This window comes from Corythoichthys intestinalis, chromosome 19 (genome assembly GCF_030265065.1).
Source record: "Corythoichthys intestinalis isolate RoL2023-P3 chromosome 19, ASM3026506v1, whole genome shotgun sequence".
Classification (NCBI taxonomy): domain Eukaryota; kingdom Metazoa; phylum Chordata; class Actinopteri; order Syngnathiformes; family Syngnathidae; genus Corythoichthys; species Corythoichthys intestinalis.
The window spans coordinates 36,309,410-36,332,897 of record NC_080413.1 but is presented as its reverse complement, the minus strand read 5'-3'; the positions used below and the strand labels follow the sequence as shown (position 1 = coordinate 36,332,897).

Genomic DNA, 23,488 nt, shown 5'->3' with positions numbered 1-23,488 from the left:
TAATTTTGAAGCTGTAATTAACTCGATTAAAAATTTTAATCGTTTGACAGCCCTAGTTTTTTTGTTTTTTGTTTACACTTTTGTAAGTTCATCTATATAACTTTTTTCTGTAAGATTAAAAAGAACTCAGTGTGATGCAGAGGTGTACTTATGATTATAGGAATTTTATATACAAATGATACGACAGTGTATTTACAGTGGCGGCAGAGTTGGGGGGGCGCGGAACGTCTACGTCTTCCGGGGGGGGGGGGGGGGCATCACAGAAAATAATTGAGAAGCACTGTATTAATGTGAAGTCGGCAAGAAAATCTGTTTTGTCACGTTTTTAATAATTTTTTTCAGAACTTGTTCAGCACAACATGACTACTGTCCGCCGTAGCCGACGCCAACAAAAACATGAAAAGAGAAAGTAAAAACTCTTCCGCACCGTCCGCAATTGGTCAGTCACACACTGCATTCAGGAACAGCATGCAAAACACAACCGCCACATTACAACCCGATTCAATACATTATAATTGAGGTCATGGGTCCAGCAGGACAGTGTCCCAAAACACACCTAAAAAAGTACTAGAAAATGGTTTGCGAGAAAGCACTGGAGACTTCTAAAGTGGCCAGCAATGAATCCAGACACGAATCTCATAGAACACCTGTGGAGAGATCTGAAAATGGAAGTTTGGAGGAGGCACTCTTCAAATCTCAGAAACCTGGAGCAGTTGGTTGAAGAAGAATGGTCTAAAATTCCAGCAGAGAATTGTAAGAAACTCACTGATTGATACCGGAGGCAGTTGTTCGCAGTTATTTTGTGTAAAGGTTAAGGGTGTAACGGTACATGTATTTGTATTGAACCGTTTCGGTACCCGGTGCTCGGTTCGGAACGGAGGCGTACCGAACGAGTTTCTGACGTAATGTAACCCTTACTTTTCGAGGCTGTGAGTCGATCGGGTTACAGTTTCTTTGTTTAGATTATATTTACTCCGTCTTCTCTTCTATAATGAGGACCAACACGGTATGACAGTATAACCCAGAAACGTCAATGGAGCGACAACGTGGCCGCCGCGAGAACGCAGTGAAACGCAGGCGTTTAAGTCAATCAGCCAATGCACACCAGTCGCAGTGCGGCTGCATGTTAGACGCGTCCCAGAAGCGGCTCAGCACGACGAACGCGAAAAGAACGGCTGAGTTATTTGAGTATATTTTGACGCGAGACGTGACCCTCCTGCGTCAATACTACTACCGGTAGCTAGAATCGGGCAGACCGGAAGTCACTCGTGTAAAAATACTGTGGATCCGGTCGATTTTCAAACTAATATGCAATCGTAACCCACTTTTTGAGTCGATCAGATCTCTTGAGTGGTAGATCGGGGCACAGTTGACTTGTCTTTGTTGATTTACTGCTGTCTTCTCTGCTATGATAATAACCAACACGGCCCCGTGTTCAATACAAAACCCTCCTACCACAACAAAACAAGTAGGAACTAATATTCACATTGGAACTAAAGTTATACAACATAAAATATACAATATAAATGAAGACTACATCACATCTGGAAAATATAAACACATAATTAAATAAATAATAGCCCATTTAAATAAAATAAATTGAAATGGGCTAAAACACCTGTAATTAAATAATAAGAATAATACACAGATCCGGCTTACAGAATTCAATTTATTCATTTCTGTGTGGTGCTTTAACTTGAGAAAATCCACCAATAAAGCTTTTGAAAACCGTTCATAAGAAAAAAAAAAGATTCATTGAGGCATTTCATTTGGAAAATACGTGTTAAAATCTTTGTCATTGGGATTGCTTTTCTCTTTAGCACAGGACTTCTTTTTTCTTCTTTCTTTCAGAAAGAAAGCTGACCAATACGCGGGGTCTGAAAGGCAAATTGTTGTTGGATTATCTTTAAATACCCGCTACTTTTTGAGCAGAATTCTAGCTTTGTATAGGCTAATGTTCCTATTGTTGAAATCACAAAAGTGTGTAATAAACAACTTGCACATTTATATTTTGCATTTTGTTTTCTTACTGTACCGAAAATGAACCGAACCGTGTCCTCAAAACCGAGATACGTACCGAACCGAGATTTTTGTGTACCGTTACACCCCTAGTAAAGGTTGTGCTACCAAGTATTAGGCTGAGGGTGCTAATGCTTTTGCCTTGCCCATTTTTGGAGTTTAATGTAAAATGATAACGATTTAATTTTTTTTCATTCTCTTTTGTTTTTTTCATTTTAAGCAAAATAAATTAAGATATTACTGCCAAAGCATTTGTAATTGCAATCATTATCTGGGAGAAATTGAGTATTATCTGACAGAATTGCAGAGGTGCCAATACTTTTGGCTAGCAGTGTATTACTGGTATAAGGCTGCACGCGCGCCAGTGATTAGATTGAGAGAGAGAGTTCACTGCCACACTCAAATGTTAAGAGTTAGATTGTCTTTTGTGTTGTTAGATCCAGCGTGCCTCTGCCAGAAGTGAATAAATGAAGCCAATTGTTTTGTACGTATTCTTTGTTGATGAGACGTTACTACTTAGTACGGAGCGCTAAGCTAGTTAAAGATTATGCTGATCAGTGTCTTAAGTGTCCGTTTGTATTGTGTTTTGGAGAACCATATTAGCTTTTGAGCTATTGTCAGCAAAGTTGTCTCATTTATTTATATACAGAAACCACACACATAAACCCATTCATATAACAACTTTGAGCAGGGGTCGGGAACTTATGTTTCACGAGGAATTACCAACCCATCCTCTTAAATGTGGAACAGGCCGGCTCGCTTGACATGAACCAGCTATGATGAGCTGATGGCACATTCACAAAATAATCTTTGACACTTCAATTGTACGTCGCAAAAATATGCTCCAAGTCAGGTCGCGCGGAGATGGGCGAGATCACCTCATGTGTTAAGTCACCACGCGGGTGAATGCCGAGTCAATGCCGAGCGAACTGGAGTATATAAAAAAAAATACATTGGGGAAAATTAAACCCCGAAAGGGAACCGCGTGTTACCTTAAACACAGGCGTGCTTTTGTGACTTTTTGGACTGTCAAATTGAGCGAGACTCACAAAACGACCCAGACCTGTCTCGGCCACTGTTATGCACACGTCACCCTGATCGTCCCCGATTGTGGTTTCCACTTCCAGGAAATTTCCGCGCCACCACACCATGTTTCTATTTGTTATTTTCCTTGTGGTGAGTGCACAACTGCGCAACTATTGTAACAACACAAGTAACGATGTTAGACTTTCTTTGTCGTTTTCTCAAGATTTATTTCAATCGCAACTCGGCGAGTTCTCGTAAAAGCAGAGCTTGACCAACCTTAGCCTCCCATGTAATGCATTCAAATGCGTTCACGAAAGACACAGTGCTTACAAAACTGACTCGGACAAGCTGGCAAAAGAACATCGAATCTACAGTGTGTTTTTATACATAAACATACACATAGACACACACTGTATGGCTCTTGTAGAATCACATTTTAAAATACCGTATTGGCCCGAATATAAGATGGTGTTTTTTGCATTGAAATAAGACTGAAAAAGAGGGGGTTGTCTTATATTCGCGTTCTAGACATTATACCCATTCACGACGCTAGATGACGCCAGATATCATTGAAGCGATGTTCTGTTGTGACAGATCTCAGCTACTCTCCCCATTCACGACGCTAGATGTAACCAGATATCATTGAAGCGATGTTCTGGCATGACAGCTCTCAGTTTAGTTTAACCAGTTTGTATTATTTTATTGCAATGTTTTTCCTTAATTTGTGTACCGAGAAATTATTTTTATGTTTTGTACTCAGAACCTTTATTAAAAACTTTAGTACATTTTGTGTACCTAAAAAGTACAGTTGTAGACTACAGTTAAAGTGTCTGTGACAGCATAAAAAAATCATAAATAGCGTTATTATGTGAGTTAGAATCATATTTTGAGACGATCTGACTATATACAACAATTTGGCAAAGCGCAGATGACGAGAAAGTCCCTGCCTGTCATTATAGCGCTCTAGCGTCTCCAGCTGGTGGATGACATCGGCAGGGTCACTATTTCATCTGATTTGGAATTCAGCCCATTTAGGGGAAATTATTCAGAATGAGGAAAATGCGACGAAGAGCAGCAAAATGTCATTGTTTCAATCTCTCTACTCAACAATTTTTACAGGATATTTTTTTTTTATCTAAGTATTTTTCGCCAATTGCTAAATAAATGGTATGGTGATGACAAATAACAGTCTTGTGCTAAATTGAATATGAAATATTAATAATGCTTTTATTCAATACGACAGGGCAAAATTACTCCATAATGGTTAAAGCTGTCGACTTGTTGCACCTCCCGAACGATATTTTATGCTACCGGAGTTAGTCCGGCTTTTGTCATTTCCCTCCCCCGGCTTCAGAGAGCGTAAACAAATCAGGAGGCGTGACAGCTAGCCGACATGGTAACCTGAACAGAGCGGTGTTTCCAAATCTTATTGTCACCTTTTGAAGCAAAAAAATCACACATAACTACCCCGGATCATCTCACACGGCGGCGGAGTTGTCGATTGTCTTCATGGATCGGCAACCCCCGGAGGCGAGCAAGTTACAGCTCGTCGTTCCCCTGCTGTGAGAAAGAGAGCTCGTTTGCCATGGAAGCAGCTGGAGAATGACCACCGAACAAACAGGCCGACGTCGGAGGACCGCGTAGCTGCCCGAGCTCAACCCGAGAATAGTGGTCTATTGCCAGGCACACGACGAGGGCAGAGGAGGCTGGAAGTCTGGATGATATAGAGAACCGCACTAGCATAAGCCAAGTATAGTGCTCTCCTGGCGGGCACGCGAAGAGGACCGGCTCGGGTGTGCGACAAGCCGCCGGTCATTGGCCGAGTGGCATTCTCAGTGGACAAGGAGCATTGTCAGCCACAAAATGCAAGCCTCTTCCGTATTAAAACGCGTGCCATGATCCCAGTATTTGACATAATACAAAACACGATGTTTACTCACGTCCTCGTAAGTCCAGCGGTCCCCCAGTTGTTGGACTTGTTTTGGCCAATCTCGGGCTAAATGGGAATTTTTTGAAACCCAAAAAGGCTCACACGCCTATCCCTGGTGCAGCAACAAAACCCATCAGCAAATTTGGCGGACGTGATGCGAAAAATAAAGAAATTAATCCATAAAATCAACCTAATCTGCAGTCCATCTGCATGCTATAAAGCAATGCTGTATTGTGAGATGCTGACCCGGGTGACGTCACATTTGCATTCATCCTCAACCTGAGACTGGAGCCGGAAGTCACTCATTTTTATGGTGCAGGATTTAAAAAATTGAATAAATAAAACTATCGCTTCCACACACATCCAAGCGGTCCATTTCATTCAGGAACATGAAATACCACGTGAAATATCAAATAAACATGCTTTTTGCTGTCATAGGCACTTTAAGTCAGAAAGCTGTATTAAAATTAGGGCTGTCAAACGATTAAAATTTTTAATCGGGTTAAACACAGTTTAAAAATTAATTAATCGTGATTAATCGCAATTCAAACCATCTACAAAATATGCCATATTTTTCTGTAAATTATTGTTGGAATGGAAAGATAACACACAAGACGGATATATATATTCAACATACTGTACATAAGTACTGTATTTGTTTATTATAACAATAAATCAACAAGATGGCATTAACATATTCTGTTAAAGGGATCCATGGATAGAAAGACTTGTAGTTCTTAAAAGATAAATGTTAGCACGAGTTATAGAAATTTTATATTAAAACCCCTCTTAACGTTTTCATTTTAATAAAATTTTTAAAATTTTCAATCAAAAAATAAACTAGTAGCTCGCCATTGTTGATGTCAATAATTACACAATTCTCATGGTGCTGAACCCATAAAATCAGTCGCACCCAAGCGCCAGCAGAGGGTGAAAAAAACACAAGTAGCAAGTGCATATGACCCTGTGCTGTCATTTTAATCTGTTTGAGCGGGGCATGTGCGTTGATTGCCTCAAATATTTTAACGTGATTAATTTAAAAAATTAATTACCGCCCGTTAACGCGCTAATTTTGACAGCCCTAGTATTATACATCATTGTACTGTCCTTGCCAAGATGTTGGAGCTAAGTCCTAGATAAACAGCAAGCTAAGCTAAAAAAATGACAATGTCAGACTTCGGTGTGGTTTGCTGACAACGTTCAGCCGTTAATGAAATCAACATTAAAAATGAAATTAAATCAGTTTCATCTTCAAGAACAGCAATTCAAATTAGCGTTTATAATTAGCTGCTGATACAGCAATAACCATCCACACAAACGATTAGCATGTATACGTTAACGTCAGAGGTGGGTAATGACGCGTTCCATGTAGTCCGTTCCTTTTACTTGAGTAGATTCATGAAGAAAAAACCACTACTCTTACTTCGCTACTTTGGGATACACAACAGTAGTTATGTTTTCCCTCTTTATTCTCGATATTTGATTTAAAAAAAAAAAAAAAAGACCTCCCGTAAACGCGATAATTTTGACAGCCCTAATTAAAATATTTTTTAAGTCATCCATTTTGTCTTCATTGTTTCTTACAACATGCCTAAAACAACTTCAAGTTAAATTGTGAAGGTAATTTAGCCAATTAACTGTTTAATCATCCGTTCAATCAATTTAAAAAATAATCGTTAGTTTCAGCCCTATTATGCAGTAACACAAGGTAGAAGCTGTACTATTTTCAAAGGAATTTTATCCGTCGTGTAAAAGTAAGGATAGGCTTTGGCATTACCAGCCAAATCTGGCCAATTAGAAGGGTTCTGCTTTGTGCCTAATTCGGTGTTTGTAAGCGATTCAGAGAATGAAACTGATCTTTTGTTCGTGTCCACACGGATCTGGATCCTCTGCAGTTTTACGGGAGGATTCCAAGATCCGTATGGGCCATCAAAGATCAGGTATTTATCATCGCAACATCCTATGAGCAATGTGTGTGTGCTCTCTTGCAAACAAGTATCCCCCCATATAACCCCGAGTACCCAGTGTGTGTTCCCTCCCAACTCAACATCCCACACGTGTGTTCCCATGGTCAAAGCAGAGCCGAGCACAGTACTCCACTTAAACCTCTCTGGATTCTTTGGACGCTGCTGTCCTTCTGTCAAACTCACCCCGGTCAGATCTTCAAACAGACCGAGTTCCGGACGGGCTGTGTTTGGGTCAAGAATCACGGGACTATACGGGGCGATCTCCTTCATACGTTCCCACACTGTGAACTTGAGGTTGCCCACATGTTTGACTTCATCCAGCAGAACGCCTCGGAGCCGCTCGGACCTAATGGGCAGCTCTCGGATTGTCGTCATTGTGGTCTGGAAGTTCTTCACGAAGGAAGCGTGGTGAGACATAAGCTGATCCTCTGTGCTTTTGATCACGTGTGAGAGAGCGGCGATGTCTCTGCTGACAGCCTCGATCTTCTCCCTGATCATCTTGCTCTTCATGTGTTCTTCCTCTCTCACCGCAGATAGCTTGGCCTCCTGATCAACCAGCAGGAAATGTTGAAGCTCTTCAAAATCCTTCTTAATTTTGCTGTCAATCCGCTCCCTTTGGACCTTGATGTAGGCCGCTTGTTCAATGCAGTTGTCTCTAACCTCAATAGAATTTTCCAGTCGTTTCCGCGCCAACTGCAGGGAATCCTGGATTATCTTTCGGTCGCCCTGCGCAACTTTATCAAGAGGGCGAAACTTGTGGCCGGCGTGGACTTCCGATTTTTTGCAGATGAGGCACACGGACTCGTGGTGGTCTACGCAGAAGAGTGTCAGTTTCTCGTTGTGCAAGATGCAAATGTCCTCCTCGGCTCTTTCAGCCATGGTCCTTGCGAAGATACAATGCGGTGATACTGTCTTGTTTATCCCACAAATACAAACAACTGCCTTCAGAACTTGGCTTTATTCCTGTAATGTGATGAAACAAAAGTGGAAAACACTTGGGTGAGAGCTCATCTAGCGGGCAGGTTCACAGCACTTTGAAATGTTGTCATTAAGCATGTCGCAATATGCAATAATTCCATTTATCGCACGGTAAACGAAAATGAAGGCGTTAATTTTCCCGCTGCGATTTATCGCCTCACGTGCGTGCAAATGCTCGTTTTACACATTTGACCCTAGCCTAAGGCAACGTTCATACTACAGGTCTTAATGCATGAATCCGATTTTTTTCGTGTTTTTCCAACTCGAGTGAGGCATTATTTTGACGGTCTGAACGTGACAAGTCGCATAGAACTGGACTATTTCAAATCCGATCTGGGTCACTTTCTTATGTGGTCCAAATCCGATCTGGGCCACATTTTTCCAAAATGTGGCTAGCGGTCTGAACTTTCAAGTCTCCCGAATCGGAATTCATGCAGCAATGACGTTAGCAAAGCGAAAGCGGCAGGCAGGACGGGAGCGATGTATGAGGGGCATTCAAAAAGTAATGCACTCAAGTGCATTGCTCGTACAGGATTTTACCAATCTTGTTTATATTTGGCACAAACATGATAGGACACACCTTTTTGCGATTGTTATATGTGTTTTTCTTATTTTCTGATTTTTAAAGCTTAAACTAGCTTCCAAAATGGCTGCCCCTCTTGAAGCTCGTCAGAAACAAAGAGCTGTAATCGAATTCCTTGTTGCAGGGGGAGAAACCTCTCTGAGAATTTACAACCCGCTGGAAAATGTCTACGGTACAAGTATGACACCATAGACTATAGTACTGCAAAAAGATGGGTACAGCGATTTAAAAACAGTACTGAAGACCATGAAGAAATGGGTGAAGCCAGCATAGACGATAAGCCTCGTAGTGGTCGCCCATCCACCTCTGGCGAGCTTCAACAAGGGCAGGCATTTTGGAAGCTAGTTTCAGCTTTAAAAATCTGAAAATAAGAAAAACACATATAACAATCGCAAAAAAGTGTGTTCTATCATATTTGTGCCAAATATAAACCAGATTGGTAAAGTCCTGTAGGAGCAATGCACTTGAGTGCATTACTTTTTGAATGCCCCTCGTAGCTGTGCATTAGCTTCTAGCTTGAACTCTGCTTTTATGCACGAAGCGGGCTTGAACACGGTCATAAAAAAATAAATGAAGAAAAGGATAAGCCTGACAATTTTCTATTTTAATTCTACGCGCCATATGAGCAATATTTCAGTTTTGCTTACATGGCCAAGACTGGGCAAATTGACACACCCACGTCATGTCACGCACACAAGTCAAGGCTTATGTGCGTGCGTGTATGCGTTCTATCAGTCCATATAAACTTTGAATAAAGGACTAAACAAAGATTATTAATGTCTGTTATTTGTGTCATCTTTTTGGAAATCAAAATATGATCACCCTGGAATGACATACAGCTAGCATGTGTAATTAGGGCCCGAGCACTAAGCGTGCGAAGGCCCTATTGTTTTGCAAAGGATTTTTTTTTTTTTCAGGGCAAATGAAAACAGCCAATTTGGAGGCCTGAACATGCACGAAAAGTCACCAAAATTTGCACATACGTGCGGAAAATTGTAAATTTTGATAATTTTGCAACGTTGCAAAAAAATCTAACAAAATGGCTCAGTGGCGCCCCCTTGAAATTTTAAAATTGGCCTATAACATTAGGGTCTGTCAGCATAGAGCAATGAAATTCGGGGAGTCTATACCTTGTCCAAAACCGCTCCAAAAAGCATTGGCACCCATATTCCAAACCCAACAGGAAATCGGTTATTTTGGATCAAATATGAAATTTTTATCGATTTACAGGGTGCACATTTGAGACCTTTTTGCCGAGGGAGTTAGTTGGATCATCCTCAAAATTGGTGAGACTGTTCAGGAGACATATGAGATCTTAAGTTTTGAAAATGGTGCGTTTTCGTTCACGGGTCTAACCTGGGCGTGGTGCCAAAGTCGGCCATTTTTTCAGCAAAATGACAAATTCAGTAAATGACTAATAGTTCCTTGACACAACGTTGAATCTTTTTCATATCTGGCATGTATGTGCGGTATCACACCCTTAACACGACTTTTTTTACGAGACAGGTTCCTCCTTCAAGGGAAAAAAAATCTGTTGACCTTAAACCTGCATCAGGGGAGCCTTAAGACCTGTGTTCAGGTGCCTGATGAAAAATATTGAGGTTTCGTTGAAGCGGCGGGGTCCAAACAGGGAAGTGAAAATGACCGTCAACAATTTGTCTCGCTAAAAACTTTGAACAGTCATAACTCAGCAGATATACAACATTTCTGCGCCAAACTTCCCGTGCTTGTTGAGAGTCATACCCTGAAGAGTCTTGTAAGGGTCATTTGCATCAACTCTACAGTGCCAACTTGCGGCGACAGAAAGGAGATGGCTGATGAAAATTATTGAGGTTTGGGTAAAGCAGAAGGGTCCAAAAGGAAAGTGATAATGACTGTCACCATTCTGTCTCTCCACACATTTTGAACAGTCATAACTTGGGAGATGTAGAGGGGGGCTGTCTGCCACCACCCCGACCTGCATGCCGTTCGAGTTTGCGTGGCGTCCGAGTTGTGCCAAACTGCGAGGGCCCGTTCAGTCCTGCTTGCAGGCCTAGTTTGTTTCGATGCTTCTGCGCATGCGGTCACTTTGCTGAGCGCACCTCGGACTGCGAATTAGTGCGTATGCGTGATACTTGAACGGGCTCCATGGACAAAGGCAGTCTGAACGGGCATGCCAAAAAACCAGACATGACCAAAAATCAGATTTGTGCATTAAGACCTGCAGTATGACCGTAGCCTAAGTGAAGCCAAATTTTTGTTACTGCTACTTAATTAATGTATTTTTCTCTGTTGTTGTTGAAGTGCAATTGTTTGTGTTACTACAACTTTATACCTCTGTGCCTAAATGCTTAAAGTACTGAAGTGCATTTTTATCTTTCCTTGAAAAAGACATTTTATTTATTCTGTGTTTCTGTGCGGTATTGATATTGTTGTCTTTTACTTAAAAGAGGCACGGTCTATTGTTTTTAGTTGTGATTTCTTAAAAAGTATTTTTGCGTCTTTTATTGCGTTTAAATGGGTGTACTTAATATTACTTAGTATTATTAATATAAACTGTATTCTTACCGTGTTGTTGTAAATTGGTTTAAAATCGCCCACTAAAATTTGTTATCGCGACAGGCCTAATTGTCATTATAAAAACATTCTGGACAACCCATTGGTGACGTCACCCATAGCGTTAGCAACCTCTCTGCTTTTCACTGGTAAGGGGATAAAGATCTGACTGTAGCCGCAGCCATACTACAAACCACGCTTCATCCAAACCACGCCCCTCCAAACCACGCCTGCTGTTGGTATGGTGGCGCGACGAATACTTTTACTGTACTATGTGGCGTTCAAAGGGTTTTTGGGACAGTTGCCCCTAGCCCAATTCTTTACCCTAAACTTAACTAGACACGGGGGTATTTTGTAGGGGTGTAATGGTACACAAAAATCTCGGTTCGGTACGTACCTCGGTTTTGAGGTCACGGTTCGGATCATTTTCAGTACAGTAAGAAAACAAAAGGCAAAATATAAATGTGCTAGTTGTTTATTACACACCTTTCAACAATAGGAACATTAGCCTATACAAAGCTAGAATGTTGCTCAAAAAGTAGCGGGTATTCTTCTTTCTGGAAGAAAGAAGAAAAAAAAAGTCCTGTGCTAAAGAGAAAAGCAATCCCAATGACAAAGATTTTAACATGTATTTTACAGATGAAATGCCTCAATGAATCTTTTTTTTTTTTCAAAAGCTTTATTAGTGGATTTTCTCAAGTTAAAGCGCCACACAGAAATTAATAAATTTAATTGTGTAAGCAGGATCTGTGTATTATTTTTATTATTTAATTACAGGTGTTTTAGCTCATTTCAATTCATTTTATTTAAATGGGCTATTATTTATTTTTATTATGTGTTTATATTTTACAAATGTGATTTAGTATTCATTTATATTGTATATTTTATGTGTATATGTATTTGTGAATATTAGTTCCTACTTGTTTTGTTGTGGTAGGAGGGTTTTGTATTGAACACGGGGCAGTGTTGGTTATTATTATAGCAGAGAATTCAGGGATCTGATGGGAGTCAAAAAGTAGGTTACGATTGCATATTAGTCTGAAAATCGACCGGAACCACCGTATTTTGACACGAGTGACTTCCGGTCTGCCAGATCCTAGCTAGTAGTATTGACGCAGGAGGGTCGCGTCTCGCGTCAAATAATAAACTCTGCCGTTCTTTTTGCGTGCGTCGCGTTGAGCCGCTTCTGGGACGCGTCTAACACGCGGCCGCAATGCGACTGGTGTGCACTGGCTGATCGACTTTAACGCCCGCGTTTCACTGCGTTCTCGCGGCGGCCATGTTGTCGCGCCGTTGACGTTTCTGGGTTATATACTGTCCTACCGTGTTGGTCCTCATTATAGTAGAGAAGAGGGGTAAATATAATATACACAAAAAAACTGTAACCCGATCGACTCACACCCTCGAAAAGTAAGGGTTACATTACGTCAGAAACTCGTTCGGTAAGCCACCGTTCCGAACCGAGCACCACGTACCGAAACGGTTCAATACAAATACATGTACCGTTACACCCTTAGTATTATGATAACTAGATTGTAACCTTTGCTATGTTTGGAAGTAATTTAATGTTGTGAATCAACCATTAAAGTTGTTTAAATTGCTCCCGTTGTTCCATTTTTCCCCTTCTGTCTACTTCGACATGTGAAAGTTTTAAAACTGTTTCATCATGTAAAGATAGATTCAAGTCAAGGTTTTGCCGATTTGGGAGAATTTTAGATAAAAAGTTGATTAGGTTCGCTAGGAAGGTTCACTACAACAGAGCCTTCCGGAGAAGTCTGCTGCTTTAAGATGGCGGCTGTATACTAACACCGGCGAGTCTGTCATTTCGCATCTAGTTCTATATTTATGTGATATATATCTGCCCTAGCATCATGTAGCTTAAGGGTGTCAACCCCCGCAAGCCTGCTGGCCCGGATAACATCCCTGGACGGGTACTGAAGGACTGTGCACACCAGCTGTCTTGAGTTGCTGACAGACATCTTCAACGCTTCCATGCAACAACCATCCGTCCCCACCTGTCAAAAGACTGCCACAATTATCCCTGTCCCTAAGAGCTCCGTAGTGACAGGTAGTCATGAAGTGCTTCAAGAGGCTGGTGATGGCCCACATCAAGGACTCTATCGATGTCACTGTGGATCCTCACCAATACTTGTACAGGAAAAACCGCTCCACAGATGATGACATCTCATCGGTGGTCTACACAGCCTTTACCGATTTGGAGCGCAGAAACTCGTACGTCCGCCTGCTCTTCCTGGACTTTTCCTCAGCGCCTGCTCTTCCTGGACTTTTCCTCAGCCTTCAACACCATCAGACCACAGATCCTGGTGCAGAAGCTCTCCACACTTGGATTGAGTTCCACTTTGGGGAATTGGGTCCTGGACTTCCTGACCAACAGACCATAGACTGTCAGGATCCACACAGTCTTCTCCTCCATCACCTTCACCACAGGGCTGTGTGTTGAGCCCCCTCCTGTTCACGCGCATCAACGCACCCGAGCTGTCATGTCGTCAAGTTACGGACGACACAGCAGTAGTGGGACACATCACTAACAACGATCAGTCCAAATACAGAGAGGAGGTGGAACACCTGGTGGAATGGTGCAGAGCTAATAAACTGCATCAATGTGCAAAAGACCAAGGATATAGTGGTGGACCCCAGGAGGGACAGACACCCTCGGTCTCCCCTGTACAAAAGGGGAGCGGCTGTGGACGGGGTCTCCAGCTACCTGACTGTGCTCATATCTGGAGACCTCACCTGGAGTACCAACACTGCCCATCTGGTCAGGAAGACCACCAGCCCCTGTACTTCCTGAGGAAGCCGCAGGGAGCTGGACTCGGGAGCTCCGTCCTCATGAGCTTCTACCACTGTGTGGTGGAGAGTGTCCACTGCACTTGCATCACCGTGTGGCATGGCAGCTGTACTGCTGCTGAGAGGAAGGCTCTGCATAGGGTGGTGAAGGCTGCACAGAGGACTGTGGGGAGCAGCCTTCCAAACACAACGGATCTCTACACCTCACAATGTAGCGGCAGGGCCTCATGAAAGACTCCACCCACCCCGCTCACAGTATGTTTCAGCCCCCTCAGGCAGGCGGTTGAGGAGTATACAGAGCAAGACTACCAGGCTCAGGAACAGCTTCTTCCCTGAAGCTGTCAGACTGTTGAACTCTTGCCGTGCTCCATAGATCCCGCCCATATCACTGGACTCACTTTAATCACTGAAGTCACTTTAAAAGACAATCACATCACTTGTGATCATATCTATATACCTCACGTACATTTTAGCACTTACAGTGTATCACAAAAGTGAGTACACCCCTCGCATTTCTGCAGATATTTAAGTATATCTTTTCATGGGACATGACTGACAAAATGACACGTTGACACAATGAAAAGTAGTCTGTGTGCAGCTTATATAATATAGTTCATTTATTTTCCCCTCAAAATAACTCAAAATATAGCCATTAATATCTAAACCCCTGGCAACAAAAGTGAGTACACCGCATGGGAACTACATACATCCATAAACATCCAAATTGAGTACTGCTTGTCATTTTCACTCAAAATGTCATGGGACTCGTACAGGAGTGCTGTCAGCATTGTTACAGAGATTGAAGAGGTGGGGGGTCAGCCTGTTAGTGCTCAGACCATACGCCGCACTCTACATCAAATTGGTTTGCATGGCTGTCAGCTCAGGAGGACGCCTCTTCTGAAGACAGTACACAAGAAAGTCCGCAAACAGTTTTCTGAAGACATGTCAACAAAGCACATGGATTACTGGAACCATGTCCTATGGTCTGATGAGACGAAGATTAATTTGTTTGGTTCCGATGGTCTCAAGCATGTGTGGCGGTGACCAGGTGAGGAGTACAAAGATAAGTGTGTTACGCCTACAGTCAAGCATTGTGGTGGGAATGACCCCCCCCCCCCCCCCCACTTCTTCAATCTCTGCAACAATGCTGACAACACTCCTGTAACGAGTCACATGACATTTTGGAGGGAAAATGACAAGCAGTACTCAATTTGGACGTTCAGGGATGTAGTTTCTAAGGGGTGTGCTCACTTTTGTTGCCAGGGGTTTAGATACAAATGGCTATATTTTGAGGGGAAAATAAATTAACTCTATTATATAAGCTGCACACAGACTACTTTTCATTGTATCAAAGTGTCATTTTGTCAGTTGCCACGTTTACATGGAGCCAAATATTCCAATTACAATCGGAATATTTGTTCAAACCGAATAAATGTGTTCCATATAAACACCCCATTCGGAATGAACAGGCCCAAACCGAATGGAATTTCATTCCGATTCACAGGCGTGGAATATTCCTTTTCCCAAACCGATTAGAAGTAAAATTATATCATGTAAACAGGGAAGCGGAATGGTGTCTGGTTGCGTTCTTTCTGCACATGCTCCGTACTGACGTGGTGACGTCACTTTGTGACGTAAGTAACGTCACTTGCAACATGGCTTCCAAGCACAGCGCACCTAATTGGAGTCCGGCGGAAAGACTGTATTTAATTCAATGTTCTACTTACGTCTTTGGAAAACCAAGGTTGCATTGTTGTAGGTTTTCAAAGCTGTCGTGGCTGAAATGATGAAAACAATGAGTCGATTGGGGATCTGTATGCATGCTAACAAAAACGGTCCAAACCTTTGCAGAAGTTTTTTTTTGGACCACTCCTAGAGTCTCGAGTCTTCCTGTGAGTAATTCATATCGCTACACATAGAGATGGCATGACGAATCCCGCGAGTAAAACCCAGAAAATGTTTGCAATATATGGCAAGGATAGCGTGGTGCTATATTTCCGTGTTCAGAGTGGTGGCGAGGCTTCCTGGAAGTTACGTCACGAGGTAGGGGTCGGCAGGACGGCGCGTCCCTCGTTGCTATGGTGTTGCTATGGCCATAACTCAAAAACTACGCGGTCAATTATTATTATTTTTTTTTTATGTGACTTTTTGAGAGAGCGAATGACGCATTTAATACAATTCAACTGAGTAAAACACTTAAGAGCGAAATCTGAAAAGCTCTTCAGTTCCCCTTTAAAAGAATTGAATATAATTGCTCGCTTAGACGGGCGTAAAACGAGGAACAGTGAACTATTTAAAAAAGTTCACGAGAGGTTACACGAAGCCGGAATAGACCGGAGCGTTGACCAGATTAGAAACCGGTGGAAAACCGGCTACTACAAGGCAAAAGAGCAAAACAGCAGAAGCGGATACAACCCCACAAACACAACAAGTTGGTTAAAGTTAAAACAGCAGCACTCCGACGATCGATCTCCATGTTTTGCAACGTGACGCTTTGTTTTGATTAATCTGCGCATGTCAGACGGCAGTTGTCAAACGTCCTTTAGGAATAAAGGCAGTCACATGTAAACGCTGGATCGGAATAGATGAAGTGACATGTAAACAGCTGATCTGAAATTTCCATTCGGAATGATTTGAATCGGTATGAATAAAAGTCAGCATGTAAACGTGGCTTGTGTTGCCCAGTGAAAAGATATACTTTAATATCTGCAGAAATGCGAGGGGTGTACTCACTTTTGTGGTACACTGTAACAAGCCCAAGTCAGCCAACTGATATATTGTGTCCGTAGTTACATATTTTTATATTACACTATTATATATATATATATATATATATATTATTTTCTATTCATCATTATTGGGTAAGGGCGCTGCCATGACAGTCGCCATGTTCATAAATCCCATTTTTTGGTGTAGTTTGCGGTGGCAGGAAGTGGCAGGCAATTTGCAAATTCCAAACACTTTGTAAAATAAACATTAATGCAAAATTACCACAATGAAAGCAGAGTTACAAGGGTAGATCTACTTTGGTATCTGCTAGAGTTGTCTGATAATATTGTCCAGTGGGGTGCTGAAGGTGCTGCAGCACCCCCTGGTGTAGGGGAGGGGAAAAAGTGTTTTGATAGATTGGGGGGGGGGGGGGGGGGGGGCTTAAAAATAAAAACATATTTATCTTTGGGGAATAAATATTATATACAGTTCGGTCCCTGTATGACTGGTGTCAGAGTTTGGTCCGCATTGCCGACAGTAAGTCAAATTCGTACCCAATGAGGGTTGGACTCCACCAAGGCTGCCCTTTGTCACCGATTCTGTTCATGATTTTTATGGACAGAATTTCGAGGTGCAGCCGAAGCGTTGAGGGGTCCGGTTTGGTGACCTCAGCATTGCATCTCTGCTTTTTGCAGATGATGTGGTGCTGTTGTCTTCATCAAGCCCTGACCTCCAACTCTCAATTGAGCGGTTCGCAGCCGAGTGTGAAGGGGCTAGGATGAAGATCAGCACCTCCAAATCCGAGACCATGGTCCTCAGTCAGAAAAGGGTGGCGTGCCCTCTCAGGGTCGGGGATGAGATTCTGCCCCAAATGGAGGAGTTGAAGTATCTTGGGATTTTGTACATGAGTGAGGGTAGGAAGGCGCAGGAGATCAACAGGCGGATCGGTGCAGCGTCTGCAGTGATGTGGACTCTGCACCGGTCCGTAATGGTGAAGAAGGAGCTGAGCCAAAAGGCGAGGCTCTCGATTTAACAGTCGATCTACGTTCCTACCCTCAACTATGGTCATGAGCTTTGGGTCGTGACCGAAAGAACAAGATCGCGGATACAAGTGGCTGAAATGAGTTTCCTCCGCAGGGTGTCCGGGCTCTCCCTTACAGATAGGGTGAGAAGGTCAGTCATCCGGGAGGAACTCGGTGTCGAGCCGCTACTGCTCCGTGTTGAGAGGAGTTAGTTGAGGTGGCTCGGGCATCTGGTTCGGATGCCTCCTGGACATCTCCCTGGAGAGGTGTTCGGAGCATGTACCACCGGTGGGAGGCCCAGGGGACGAGCCACGACATGCTGGAGAGATGATGTCTCTCGGCTGGCCTGGGAACGCCTTGGGGTCCCGCCGGAGGAGCAGGTTGAAGTGGCTGGGGAGAGGGAAGTCTGGGCTTACCTGCTAAATCTGCTGCCTCCGCGACCCGACCCTAGACTAGCTGTGGGTGGATGGATGGATGAAATATATATGTTGAAAAAGTTCCTTTTAATTTTTTTTTAATAACATGGTCACCAGCTTGCTTACCTTACCGGTTCTCTTTGAATAAAGCGCTATTTGTGAAAAGGGGGCGTTAAACTGAGGCTAATTGGACCTTTTAGTTTTCAAATGTGTTTGTGTGTCATGGCGCCGTCTAGCTGCGGGGAAATGCATAATACACAGGCGCTGTTATTTCCAATACAAAAACTCGAATAGAATAGAACGCTGTCTTTGTAGTAGCCTAGTAGTAGTAGAATGTTAACTAGCATGCGTGTGTACTGCCATTGTGCACGCCTTTTATGCAGGGTCTCTGCAGGGTTCAACAAGCCAAATTTAAGACTTTTAAAGAATTTTTCAGACCATAATGAATCAAATTTAAGACCCATTTCACAACTATACCGGCTAGAAAACATACAAGAGATTTGAGGGAAAATTGGAGGCCCGGAATTACTCTCAAAGTATATGAAGTAATTAAGTCACAACAATAGATTTTGAAGACCTTGCAATATTATATTTAATACCTTTTATGAGGATTTTGGGAGAATTTTAGACAGTTTAGGGCCTTAAATTCAAATGATTGGATTTAAGACTTTTTAAGACCCTGCGGATACCCTGTGTATGGAGAAAACGCGCGAGCATGACAAATTTGAACTGAAATGGCTGTTTTTGAATGGGGAAGACTAATAAAGATTGTCAACACCCCCTGCTGTGAGTGACTTCCAGCGCCCCTGATATCGTCATTTAAAATAATATCCATATATATCACTATCAGTTTTGCGCCAGTATCCATGATGAGTTATAAATTAATGAGCAAGCCTGCAGCCTTTGTGCATGGGCTGGTCACGACTTAGCTCAGCAACTGTACTTAGTGACCTCTAAATGTCTCAAAACTAAGATGCTTAGGATTCGTTAACTGAGGGAAAGACTTTAATCACTCATGCTGCACAAAAAAACAATAAATGAAAAAACAAATGTATGAACTCATCACATATAACTACTGCGCGGTGTTGTTTTTGCAGCCTTTTACATTTTCGTCTTATGGACGATAGTACTTTTTAGTCGAAGTCATATTTCAGTCAACTCAAAATGTGTTTGTCTACATCTAGTTTTTGTTGACGAAACTCAAAATTAAATTTGTCTTGTTTTAGTTGACGTTCACTAAAAAATGTTTTCGTCTGTAAAAAATCTACTCCAAAAATGAGTAAACAAATAAAGGTTTCCAACTATTTCGAATGAACATTGACAGACAAACACATATTGTAGAGTCTACAAAGACTAGGCCAACTTGGCATCAATACTAGGAATATATATAGTATTTAATTTTTTTTTTATACATATTCCCACTCCTCTCTAGTTTGAAAACCAGATCTGTGCCCCTCCATGACATCAAGTCACTCATTTGCACGCTTAAACATCAATCAACTATCAAAGCAAACAAACACATCCCAATGGAAAGACGTTTAGACTGAAAATTGTGGGATCAATTTACCTGAGTCGTTTTCAATCCGAGTCCATTTGGTCAGTTTGAAAGCTAAGAAACTCTATAAATAGTCGTATAATACAGCCGCGGACCAAGCTGTTTCCTTTATTACACTTTCTCATAGGCAGTATAGGAATAACAAAGGATTGAAGGAAAACTTTGAAAATCATCACAGATGACTTTTTTGCGTGTGGTTTTTGTTGTCACTGTTTTGTTTTTTTTTCTCATTTTGAATCACTCGAATATACACATTAATTGGTCAAACTATTAAATTCCCTCAATCATCAACAATCAGCTACCGATTAGCAGGGGCATCACTAGACCAAATACAATACTGGGGCACAGAGGGGCACTGGCAAGTGAGCACATTTTTTAAGCACTTACAGTGGGGCAAATAAGTATTTAGTCAACCATGAATTGTGCAAGTTCTCCCACTTGAAAAATATTAGAGAGGCCTGTAATTGTCAAAATGGATAAACATCAACCATGAGAGACAGAATGTGAAAAAAAAAAAAAAAACAGAAAGCACATTGTTTGATTTTTAAAGAATTTATTTGCAAATCATGGTGGAAAATAAGTATTTGGTCAATACCCAAAGTTCATCTCAATACTTTGTTATGTACCCTTTGCTGGTAATAACGGAGGCCAAACGTATTCTGTAACTCTTCACAAGCTTTTCACACACTGTTGCTGGAATTTTGGCCCATTCCTCCATGCAGATCTCCTCTAGAGCAGGCAACATGGACTTTCAACTCCCTCCACAGATTTTCTATGGGGCTGAGATCTGGAGACTGGCTAGGCCACTCCAGGACCTTGAGATGCTTCTAACGAAGCCACTCCTTTGTTGCCCTGGCTGTGTGTTTGGGATCATTGTCATGCTAAAAGACCCAGCCACGTCTCATCTTCAATGCCCTTGCTAATGGAAGGAGATTTTCACTCAAAATTTCTCGATACATGGCCCCATTCATTCTTTCCATTACACAGATCAGTCGTCCTGGTCCCTTTGCAGAAAAACAGCCCCAAAGCATTATGTTTCCACCCCCATGCTTCACAGTGGGTATGGTGTTCTTCGGATGCAATTCAGCATTCTTTCTCCTCCAAACACGAGAACCTGTGTTTCTACCAAAAAGGTTCTGTTTTGGTTTCATCTGACCATAACACATTCTCCCAGTCCTCTTCTGGATCATCCTGTTATGATACGGCAAGCCGTTAAGCATGGGTCCAACACAGAGGTGGAAGTTTGTCGTATTTATTACAAAATGAGAACTAAGGGAGCACGCCAGAAAACGCGAGACAAAATACAAAATAAAAATGGCACGAACCTAGTCGGCGAGTAAACTAAGGAGGAGGCGCAAGGGCCGGAAAAAGGCTAAACTAAATGACAGCAAAGTCCAACAAAAATACTAGCACAACAATATGATAACAAAGAATACAACCGTAAATGGCAAGTAGAACTCGAGATGCACACAGCGGTAAGCAAGCAGGTTGGCATGTAATAGTCCGACACTTGCAGATGGTGACAGGCTTCCTTAAATATCAAGCTTTCCTAATGCAGCACAGGTGTGTCGCATTACCACACCCATCTGGCTCAATCAGGTGCTGAATATAGGAAAAAAGAACAGAACTCAAACAAATATGACAGAACCCCCCCCTCAACGGACGCCCCCTGGCGGACCACCTGGTTTCGTGGGATGGAGGGAGTGGAAATCCCGCAGAAGCGACGGATCGAGGATCCAGGAGCGGGGGACCCATTGGCGTTCCTCAGGGCCATAACCTTCCCAGTCGACCAGGTACTGCACACCCCTACCCCGCCTCCTAGAATCAAGTATGGTACGTACTGTATACACTGGCCCACCATCGACCACACGAGGAGCAGGAGGAGGCACTGGCGGAGGGTTCAGGGGACAGGTGGAGACTGGCTTGAGCAGAGACACGTGGAAGACTGGATGAATCTTCATTGAATTAGGAAGCTTCAGCCTGACCGCGACGGGGTTCACCACCGAGTCCACAGCAAAAGGGCCCACGAACCTAGGGCCCAACTTCTTGGACGTCCCCGCAAGGTGCAAATCCCGCGTCGATAACCAGACCATTTGGCCCGGTTGATAGACTGGAGCAGGCCTTCTGTGGCGATCAGCAATCTGTCGGTTGCGGGCTGCTGTGCGGACCAGTGCAGCCCTTGCGTCCCTCCAGACTTTATGGGCCCTCCGCAGGTGGACCTGGACAGAAGGCACAACCACCTCTGCTTCCTGGGACGGGAACAACGGAGGCTGGAACCCGTATGCGGTCATAAATGGTGACCTCCCTGTGGCCGAGCAAACGAGGGTGTTGTGGGCATACTCCACCCAAGGGAGGTGTGATGACCAGGAGGATGGATGCAGTTGGCAAACACAGCGAAGGGCAGCCTCCAGCTCCTGGTTGACCCGTTCCGTCTGCCCATTCGACTGCGGGTGGTAACCAGAGGACCGGCTTGACGTGGCCCCCAAGGCCTTGCAGAATGATCCCCAAACCCGCGAGATGAATTGTGGTCCTCTATCCGACACAAGGTCACATGGAATGCCGTGAGTGCGAAATACATGAGTCACTAAAAGGTCAGCAGTCTCTAGAGCTGAAGGCAATTTGGGGAGCGCGATGAAGTGTGCCATCTTTGAGAACCTGTCCACCACGGTCAAGATGACAGAATGGCCCCTGGATCGTGGGAGACCAGTGATGAAGTCCAGTGCAACATGAGACCAGGGGCGAGATGGAACAGGGAGTGGATTCAGCAATCCCGCAGGTGGCCGATGAACTGCCTTGCCTCGAGCGCAGATGGTACACGCGGAGACATAGTCCATGATGTCCTTGCGCATGCCTGGCCACCAGAACCTCTGTGACACAAGAAAGTATGTGCGGGAAACGCCCGGGTGACAGGCAAACTTCGAAATGTGGCCCCACTTAAGCACTCCTGCGCGCTGTGCGTCTGGTACGAATAACTTGCCAACGGGACAGCCTCCAGGCACCCTTACACCCCGCAAGGCCTTCTCCACCAGACGCTCGACCTCCCACCGCAGTGCTCCAACGATCAGGTTCTCTGGCACCACCGGCTCATCCGAAGGACCCTCCTCCAATGGTTCATACAACCTTGACAGGGCGTCGGGCTTCCCGTTCCTCGACCCTGGACGGTAAGTGATCACAAAGTTAAAGCGGGTCAGGAACAACGCCCAACGGGCCTGGCGGGAGTTGAGGCGCCTGGCAGCCCGAAGATACTCCAAGTTTTTGTGGTCCGTGAGTATTTGGAACGGCTCTTCCGTCCCCTCCAACCAGTGCCTCCATTCCTGCAAAGCCTGTATGATAGCGAGCAGCTCCCGGTTGCCGACATCATAATTTGCTTCTGCAGGGCTGAGGCGGCGGGAGTAGTATGCGCAGGGGTGCAGTCTCTGGTCAACCGTAGACCTCTGGGATAGAATGGCCCCCACTCCGGAACTCGATGCATCAACCTCGACCACAAAAGGAAGATCAGAATCAGCGTGGACTAGGACAGGTGAGCTCGTAAATGCACGTTTTAGACCTACAAATGCGGCCTCAGCCGCAGAAGACCATGCAAAGGGCCGTTTGTTCGAAGTCAGTCTAGTAAGCGGCTCGGCCCTCATACTGTAATTTCGAATAAAACGTCTGTAAAAGTTGGCGAACCCAAGAAACCTTTGTAAGTGTTTACGTGACGTGGGAGTCGGCCAATCTGCCACTGCCTGGATCTTAGCTGGATCAGGCCTGAGCTTTCCTTTTTCCACTACAAAACCCAGAAACTGTATTGACCCACAGTGAAACTCGCACTTCTCGGCCTTGACAAATAATTTGTTCTCGAGAAGTCTTTGTAGAACCATGCGGACATGTTGGCAATGTTCCTGCTCATTTCTTGAGAAAATTAAAATGTCATCCAAGTATACAAAACAGAAAACGTTTA

At 43.5% G+C, this 23,488-nt stretch overlaps 1 protein-coding gene across 3 annotated transcripts; it reads right to left on the bottom strand.

Annotated features, from left to right (window-relative positions):
• Nucleotides 1–317: 317 nt before the first annotated feature.
• Nucleotides 318–19,632, bottom strand: LOC130908071 (E3 ubiquitin-protein ligase TRIM35-like). Of its 3 annotated transcripts, XM_057823688.1 has the most exons (3): nucleotides 19,561–19,602; nucleotides 15,574–15,624; nucleotides 318–7,905 (listed from the first exon to the last, which is right to left on the bottom strand). In XM_057823688.1, the coding sequence occupies exon 3, from the start codon at nucleotides 7,819–7,821 to the stop codon at nucleotides 6,667–6,669; it is 1,155 nt and encodes a 384-aa protein (XP_057679671.1). In that variant the 5' UTR covers nucleotides 7,822–7,905; nucleotides 15,574–15,624; nucleotides 19,561–19,602; the 3' UTR covers nucleotides 318–6,666. The 3 variants fall into 3 exon arrangements, with proteins under 3 accessions (XP_057679671.1, XP_057679670.1, XP_057679672.1); XM_057823687.1 differs by lacking the exon at nucleotides 15,574–15,624 and having other exon boundaries at nucleotides 19,561–19,632; XM_057823689.1 differs by lacking the exons at nucleotides 15,574–15,624; nucleotides 19,561–19,602 and adding an exon at nucleotides 13,054–13,311.
• Nucleotides 19,633–23,488: the final 3,856 nt, after the last annotated feature.

Coding starts and splice junctions, on each gene's coding strand:
- LOC130908071 (XM_057823687.1), bottom strand. CDS start 7,821: ATGGCTGAAAGAGCCGAGGAGGACATTTGCATCTTGCACAACGAGAAA.